The sequence below is a fragment of the Gouania willdenowi genome, chromosome 1 (assembly GCF_900634775.1).
Source record: "Gouania willdenowi chromosome 1, fGouWil2.1, whole genome shotgun sequence".
In the NCBI taxonomy this organism is placed as follows: domain Eukaryota; kingdom Metazoa; phylum Chordata; class Actinopteri; order Blenniiformes; family Gobiesocidae; genus Gouania; species Gouania willdenowi.
The window spans coordinates 4,194,147-4,203,779 of NC_041044.1; the positions used below are offsets into that span (position 1 = coordinate 4,194,147).

General features: G+C 34.5%; 1 protein-coding gene across 2 annotated transcripts in view; it reads right to left on the reverse strand.

The window, feature by feature from the left end:
* LOC114465601 (parvalbumin-7-like) overlaps positions 1–9,633 on the reverse strand; it is a 43,102-nt gene that overhangs the window by 414 nt on the left and 33,055 nt on the right. The window contains exons 2-5 of one of the 2 annotated variants that reach the window (XM_028450729.1): positions 2,857–2,925; positions 2,201–2,327; positions 2,026–2,135; positions 1–26 (exon numbers count right to left, since the gene is read on the reverse strand). The exon at positions 1–26 is cut by the window's left edge and continues 414 nt beyond it. In XM_028450729.1, the coding sequence (XP_028306530.1) occupies positions 1–26; positions 2,026–2,135; positions 2,201–2,327; positions 2,857–2,925 (332 nt within the window). Of the gene's footprint in view, positions 27–2,025; positions 2,136–2,200; positions 2,331–2,856; positions 2,926–9,633 lie in introns of both variants that reach the window. The other variant, XM_028450719.1, reaches the window with a different exon arrangement.

The window sequence follows — 9,633 nt, forward strand, 5'->3', positions numbered from 1 at the left end:
TTACTCGTGCACCAACGCTGCAAACTCTGCACAACAAAGACCGAAAGATGAAAAGAACAAAAATATATAAAAATGTTTAAAATCACATTTTAATCATTTTTTTTTATCAATAATTAGACATTTCAGGTTACCCCATTTTAATTCCAGGCTGGTTTACTGTGTTCTATTTCAGTTCACTGTTTAAAGCCTCACACAGTTCAACTTTGCTCTTTTTCAGGTTTTGAACTTTGAAATTTAGAGCAACACAACAAAAAAGGGACACTTTAGAGCAGAGTTTAGCAACAGGCGGCTCTGGGGCCACGTGTGGCCCTTTATCTAATTTTGTGCGGCCCCCAAATACACAAATAAAATACACAGACATCCGAAATACACAAAAATGACTTCAAATGTATACAAATTACATAAAAATATGTAAAAGAATATCAATAGTACATAAAACGACTGCAGAAAAGTAAGAAAATTATATGAAAGGACAACTAAAATACACAAAATTACTCCGAAAAACATACAAAATTGGAGAAAAATACACATATTTTACCAAAGATAAACAAAAATAACAACAAAAAAAACCCCACACAAAACAACAGAAATACAGACAAAGGTTTGTTCTCTCCTGTGTTAATGCTCTGATTGATCATTATTCTAAATACTGATCATGTGACCCTCAGATCAGATAATCACATGTTTGTGGCCTCGCTGTGATTAAAGTTGACGCATTGAAAGATTGAATGTGTTTTATTTTATTTTGGAATTTTAGTGGAAACTTCTTTTTTCCACACAAACACCTTGAATGTTTCAAATAATAATAACAATTATAATAATAAAATCTTTAGGGTCATTCTATTCCCTGATAAAAAATATAGATGTATGAGAATATTCTATGACATTTCAACAAACGGACCATTACAGATTTATGCCTCAAGAAAATGTGAATTTTTTTTACCAATTGGTCCAGAATTATTCAATAGACACTGTAAATATTTGGTTTGATCTGATCAATACTAGACAATTTAGTGAGGCTATGTGTAGATTTTTGTTCATCCTTATTTTTTATCCATGTTCATCTTCCAACATATCAGGAACTCCATCACATATGAAATGTAAATATGGTATAGTAATAAGCTCCACCCACTCTCTCAGAATATAAACAGATCTGCTATACATCCTATGTGGTGGACATGTCAGCTCCTCTAAATAGTCACAAAGTCAGTGTGTGTTTGGGTCTGGAACATGTTCTGTAAACTACTTAGCATATGTCTCAGCTCACTGTAATGTGATCAGCTTAGAGCTATGATCATAGACTGTTCACATCACTAATAATTAGTCACAGATATGCATTGGTTCTAGACTCACACGCTCTGGAAATACTTTTTCATTTATTTATTTATTTTTTACTAATCTCATTGGCCCATAACTGCATATGGGAAGAAAAACAAATCTGATCTGTTTTAATTTATTGTATAAAGATTACTCTTTTTTTTTTGGATATAAAACAATTTTTCTTTATTTTGAACCCCAACTTTTGGTTATTTTACAACTTCCTTTACATGAGGTCATTGGCTCTGTGTCTTATTATCATTTATTTATTAGTTTTTCAATTAAACTCCCAAAAACTTTTTTCCTATTTAGAGGATCTGACATGTCCACCAGATATGATGTATAGCAGATATGTTTCTGTAGGTGGAGCTTATTACTATACCATATTTACCTTTCTATGTGATGGAGTTACAGACATGTTGGAAGATGAAAATGGAAGAAAAATAAGGACACGCCCCTTCACTAAATAGTCCATACCTCAAAAAGTATTTAATATCAAATTAAATATTTACAGTGTGGTAAATGAATATTCAGGAACAATTAGTAAATATTTATTTATTTATCTAATATTTATATTAAACCAAAGTGAAAATGAGTTGAAATGACCAGGAATGACTCATTAACATCTCACTATGTCCTCGTCTTCCCTCTGTGTCGTCATGTGTGTGATAATAATCATTTATTGCATATTTTTCTCTCCTTTCTCACCATCAATACCGATCTTTCCATCTCCATCTTTGTCTGCAGCAGTGAGGAATACTTTGGTTTCTTCATCCGTGAGATCTCTGCCGTCCTTTGAAAAACCCTTCAGCACAAACCTGAAGACAACACAGTGGATCAGTGTGTGTGTGTGTGTGTGTGTGTGTGTGTGTGTGTGCCATACTTGAGCTCCCCCTCCTCGATGAATCCACTGCCGTCCACATCGAGAACCTGGAAAACCTTCTTGACATTTTCTGCTGACATGGCAGTCATCCCCACCAGCTCAAAGAACTTCCTATGACTGAAAGTTTCTGCTGCAAAAGGTCGACAATCAGGAGAAAAAAAACAGGATTTAAACCAGGTTTAAAAATCAGATCGGCAATATTTGTGAAATTTGCGATATTTACTTTTCTCGTGAAAGTATAATGTTGTGATTTTTTTTTCCTCTCTCGTAAAAATTTGATGTCGTTATTAAATCTAAATCTCTTCAAAGAGCTTTTATTTTGACACTTCCGCTAACTTTGCATATTAGCTAAATATTTATTTTCACCCTTGATATTTATATTTAACATTTAGCATTTAGATTTAACATTCATGTTTCGATTTGATACTTAATATTTAGATTTATATTAACATTTATATTTAACATTGACGTCGAATTTTTACGAGAGAGAAAAAAAAAACAGATATTGCTGTAAATCTTGTCAAAAGTAACGCCCCCCCAAATAAAAAAGATCACATACGTTTATGTGGTTTGTTGCTAAAAGGTTGTTTATTTTAGCCTGTGCAACATGCCTCATACATGTCCCTGAGCTGTTTAGTTCAGGATTTATTACAAACCTGCAAAGGCATCCAGAGCTTTCTTAATCTCCTCAGATTTCAGCAGATCAGTCATTGCCATCCTTCCAGCTGGAGACAAAGAACAGCAAGAGAAGACACGACTAAAGTCACAGTAGACATCATTATATACTGTGTGATTATCTCTAATTATACATGAGAACTGTTTTTATTTTATTCCAGTGTAGACCTAACCTTTATGTTGGGTGATACTACACCCTGGAAACATGTGGCGTGTTTCCATTGGCGTTATCTGCTCCTCACTCCTCGCTTTTGGGAACCAATACCGTTTTTCTGGAGCGTTTCCACTGAATGAGGTATTAAAAAGTACAACGGAGAAGTACTTTTCCCCAGTGGAAAACCACAAAAAGAGAGTAGAGCAGATACAGCCGGTGGAAACGTGCCAATAGTCGGTAAAACTATTATCTTTATCATTTATTTATGGTTATTGTTTTCCACAGATTTATTTACGGGCAGCACTGCTTGGAAACACCAGGAAACCAGTTACACAGCTTTCCACCATTGAATAAATACATATATATGAACAATGTACATACAGTAGTTATAGCTGCAAGCAGCGTTGAACGGGCCCTCGCAATCACACGTATGTCGAGACGTGGCACACGTTGAGGTGTGATGGATGTCGAGGTGTGGCAGAAATGTGTTGAGACGTATCTGATCGTTTTCAAGGATTATATCACAAACTTTCCTGCAAATGTTTTGTGCAAATATAATATCTATGATTTCCTTTTACCAATAGGTGGCGTTATGGCTGCACTCCGTACTCACGTGCACGCCAGAGCCAATTGTGGACAGTTGAAAGAGAACAATATGGTCGTTTTGTGTTGGGTTAATGATGCAATAATCACTGCAATAGTTCAGTTAAATGTGGATTCTTTAGTAAGGGAAGTGGACGGATGGATGGATGGACGGACGGACGGACGGATGGACGGATGGATGGATGGATGGATGGATGGATGGACGGATGGACGGACGGACGGATGGACGGATGGACGGACGTGGAAGGGAGAAGACGTGTTTTCAGAGCTCTCTCCGGGAAAGCTATACTCCCGTCTGATAACGCGACCTTGACTACCAGCGAGCAGCGACCAGCTGCATCTGAAGAGAGAAAACTGGGCCCAGACATGCCACCAAAAATGGAAGAGAACTTTAAGCTATTCAAAGAAGAGCTTAAAGAAATGATTAAGGAGATGAAACAGGAGATGAGACAGGATCTCATGTCCTTAAGACAAGAACTATCTACGAAGATGGAGAACATGACGAATGCCTTGGAGAAATCATTGAAAATACTGGAGAATGATGTCAAGGTACTGAAAGAAGAAAATGTAAAGAATGCAGAAAAGATAAAAACATTGGATGCGAGGGTTGAAGAACTGGAAAGAAAAGAAAGAGAAAAGGATGTCATCATCACGGGCCTAAAGATAAGGCCAAGGAGCTACGCCAGTGCAACAAGAGTCTTTGAGTTTAACTGTGGAAGAAGTAATGGAATGTATAACAGTGAAAATTACAAGTCCAGAGGGACGTAAGATAATAATCTGCTGTTTGTATCGTGCACCTGACTGTAAAATAGACATATTTAATGAGAAACTAACCAAAATGATAGAAGAAATTAAAATAAGAGATTACTGATATGTGGAGACTTCAATATAAACATTTTAAATCCTTTAAAAAATACACACATTGAAGACTTTGCCAATTGCATGTACACAAATGGATTAAAACCTCTCATAACGCAACCAACCAGAATTAATAAACACAGCTCAACACTGATAGACAACATCTTCACAAACATACAAAACACAGATATAGAGAGTGGTATATTAATAAATGACATCTCTGATCATTTACCAATATTTATGATACTAAACGCAAAAGAGAAGAAGAACCGTGAAAATCATAACACACAGACATACAGGAGACTGGAAGGAGAAAAACAACTAGAAAACTTTAAACAACAGATAAAAAGACAGACGTGGGAAAGTGTTTTCAAGGAAGAAGACGTGAACGTAGCATATGACACATTTACAGACACAATAACGACAATATACGATAAATGCTGCCCTTTGAAACAAATAACAACCAAAAGTAAAATAAACAACGTACCATGGATTAATAAGAAAATGGCCAACGTATGCAAAAAGAAAAACATACTATATAAAAAATATATAACAGAAAAAACATTAAAAGCAGAAATACGTTATAAAAAATACAGAAACAAAGTTAATAATTTACTTAGAGAAAAAAAAAGGGAATATTATGAAAAACAATTAAAAGAGAATAAAAACAAAAACAAAAAATTGTGGGAAATAATAAACAACATAACTATGCGCAAATGCAAAGAAAAAAATGCAGACCATTTTATAATAAACAATGTAAAAGAATACAATAAAAACATAATAGCACAAGAACTTAACAGTTTTTTCATAAATACTGGAAAAGACATAGAGAAAGGGATAAATAAACACCCAACACTTAAATGGAACCATTTTGACAATGAGAAGAAAGACATTGATAAGTACCTTGTACTCGAAGAAGTAACAGAAGCAGAGGTGGACAGAATAATCACAACCTGTACCTCAAAAAAATCCAGAGACACTAATAATCTAACTATGAGTCTAATAAAAACCATAAAAGCTGAAATAACCCCGCCATTAACACATATAAGTAATCTATCATTCAAGAATGGGGTTTTCCCAGAAAAAATGAAAATTGCAAAAATCAGACCGATTTACAAGGGTGGAGAAAAATGTAATTTCACTAATTATTGACCTATATCAATATTACCACAATTATCAAAAATTCTGGAAAAACTGTTTATGAACAGACTCGACAAATTTATAGAAGACAATAATATACTACATGAAGGACAATATGGATTTAGAAAAGGACGTTCAACAGCAATGGCTATAATTGACATCACGGAGAATATAAGAGAAGCATTAGAAAAAAAACTATTTGTATTCGGAATTTTTCTGGACCTAAAAAAAGCCTATGACACAATTAATCATGATATTCTAGAAGAAAAACTTCAAAATTACGGAATAAAGCAAAACGCCTTAAAATGGATTAAAAGCTATATGACAAATAGAAGACAATATGTTGACTTTGAAGAACACACATCAAAATGCCAAACCATACAATGTGGTGTTCCACAGGGTTCAATTTTAGGGCCAAAACTGTTCATTCTATACATAAACGACATTTTCAAAGTCACAAATTGCCTAAAACTAACATTGTTTGCAGACGATACAACCATTCTATGCTCAGGCAAAGACATTAACACTTTAATAGAGTCAACAAATGAAGAACTATTAAAAATTCAAACATGGTTAGATGTAAATAAACTAGCCCTAAACGTCAGTAAAACAAAATTCATTAACTTTGGAAAGAGAAAAAAAACAGGAGATATAAGACTGAAACTAAACATGGAAATAATAGAACAAGTAAAAGAATATAGGGCACTAGGAGTGTGGATGGACGACAAGCTGACCTGGAAAAAACATATACAAATAGTTAAAAACAAAGTTGCTAAAAGCAGTTACATCCTATGGAAACTTCAACAAATCCTACATACCAAATCACTTAAAACAATCTATTCTTCACTCATAGCATCGCACTTAAATTACTGCTCCGAAATATGGGGTAATAACTACAAAATGTATCTTGAACCACTATTTAAACTACAAAAAAAGCTATAAGAATTTTACATAAAGCACCACACAACACACACACAAACGATTTATTTGAGAAGTCAAAATACCTAAAACTGCAAGAAATAATACACTACAACACACAAATACACGCATTTAGGGCTTCATCTAAAATACTACCACATCAAATACAAAAACGTTTCACATACAATCAAAATTCCTACGACTTCAGACATAATAATGTGTTTAGACCAAACAGGGTCATATCAAACGTTGGCAAACATAGTACTGTGTATAGAGCCATGAACCTCTGGAACAGCCTTGACGAAGAGACACAACAGTCAGATAATCTGAAACAATTTAAGGACAAAACGAGGAGGACATTTTTACACACATACAGATCTCAAGTCAACTCTTCATTGAACTCTACAGCGACGACATGGAACTCATCAACTGGTCATTGAGCACCATTGACATCTATCTGCTAGGGGTCATGATCTTTGGCCTGCTAATGCTGGGGGTATGTGTATGTGCATGTGCCTTCCGGATGGATCGTAAGCTGAGGCGACTTTCAGAGGATATGAAGGTTCTCAGAGAGAAGAAGAACTTCACGTTTGGAGAGTTGGAGGAACGTAAACAACGACTGGAAAAGAAAGCTCGTGGAAATACGGAGGATAAAGACAGTGAAGAGGAGTAACAACAGGAACAATGACTGCAGACGAGAACACATCACAAAAAAAAAAAAAAAAAAAAAAAAAGGGAAGAAACGAGGTTGGATGTAAAATTATCTGTGTTCAAATTAGGGGACGGATCTGGAAAAGCATAATGCTTTTTTCCGTCGCCCTTTCCGGCATGAAAAAGGACAAAAAAAAAAAAAAAAAAAAAAAAAACAATGATGTGATTTTGCTCTGAATGTCAAATGAAGTTCTGTGAATGCAACCATGTCGGAAATGAACTGAATAAATAAAATAATAAATGGATGGATGGACGGACGGATGGATGGATGGATGGACGGACGGACGGACGGATGGATGGATGGACGGATGGATGGATGATGGACGGATGGACGGATGGACGGATGGATGGATGGATGGATGGATGGACGGACGGATGATGGATGGACGGATGGACGGACGAATGGATGGATGGATGGACGGATGGATGGATGATGGACGGATGGACGGACGAATGGATGGATGGATGGATGGTATGTTTGTGGTTGCCATTACGAGGCATTCTGTGCATTTATTTTGTCCTTTTGCGTTTTTTGAAGTCACTTTTGTGTATTTCTGTTGTGATTTTGCTTGATTCTGTGTATATAAATATATTTCCTGTAAAATGTATGTTTTTTGTAGTCATATTTGTGTTGTAATTTTGCATTTTTTTTGGAGTACATTTTGTGTATTTCTGTTGTTTGTTTGTACTGTGTGTTTTTGTGTTTTTCTTGTCTTTTTGTGTATTTTTGTTGTCATTTTCTATTGTGAGCCTTTTTGTGTGTTTTACTGTTGTCGTTTGGTTTATTTTTGTAAGGCAAGGCAGACTGTAATGATCACCATTATTCAGCGTTTTACCCTCACACAGTTGGAATATAAAGGTTAGTAGATGTATTTATCAGTAGATCAATACCACAGTAATATTAGAAAATGTTTTATTTAATATTTAATCGATTGTTTTTCTCTCGGATTAAAAGCAGTGTTTTATCTTTATTTTATTTTATTAAGAACAAACCAAATGAAAACAAGTGATATTGAAACTCTTTTAATTATGATGTTATGAATCAGCAGTTTTGAGGCTCTGTGCTGACTCATCATTAAACAACGTTCATTAAAGGGGATGATGAAATGATTTAGGAAAGTTTTATTTTGAAACTTCACCTATTATAAGATGATATCCTGGTCCATTATTCAGCCAAACTGTTCAAACCAAACTTTAATCTGTTTTCCTGGGATTTATTTCCTTTGTAATTTGGCTCCAGTCTCAACCAGTGATTCTGCCAGGAACACAATGATGGATTGATCAACATGATAGAGCTATATCTATAGCTCTATATCTCTAGCTCTATTGCTATAGCGCTATATCTATAGCTCTATATCTCTAGCTCTAAATTTATAGCTCTATAGCTATAGCTCTATAGCTATAAGTCTATCTATAGCTCTATAGCTATAACCCTATATCTATAGCTCTATATCTATAGCTCTAAATCTATAGCTTTATATCTACAGCCCTATATCTATAGCTCTATATCTATTGCTCTATATCTATAGCTCTATATCTATAGCTTTATATCTATAGCTCTATATCTATAGCTCTATATCTATAGCGCTAAATCTATAGTTCTAAATCTATAGCTTTATAGCTACAGCCCTATATCTATAGCTCTATATCTATTGCTCTATATCTATAGCTCTATATCTATAGCTTTATATCTATAGCTCTATATCTATAGCTCTATATCTATAGCTCTATAGCTATAACTCTATCTATAGCTCTATAGCTATAACCCTATATCTATAGCTCTATATCTATAGCTCTAAATCTATAGCTTTATATCTACAGCCCTATATCTATAGCTCTATATCTATTGCTCTATATCTATAGCTCTATATCTATAGCTTTATATCTATAGCTCTATATCTATAGCTCTATATCTATAGCGCTAAATCTATAGTTCTAAATCTATAGTTCTAAATCTATAGCTCTAAATCTATAGCTCTATATCTACAGCTCTATAGCTATAGCTCTATATCTATTGCTCTATAGCTATAGCTCTATAGCTATAGCTCTAAATCTATAGCTCTATATCTACAGCGCTATAGCTATAACTCTAATAATCTATTGCTCTATACTATAGCTCTAATTTAATAAGCTCGTATTTATAACAAATGACAAACAACACCGCAAATGAACAGCAAACAGTGTGAATACTGCACAGCTGTTCTGTCTCATGAAATAAAAAGATTTTAGTCGACTTAAATCAACTAAAATCAGACTAAGTCAGACTAATTAGACTAATCAGACTAAATCAGACAAGTCAGACTAAATCAACTAATCAACTAAGTCAGACTAAATTAGACTAAGTCAGACTAAATCAGACTAAGTCAGACTAAAT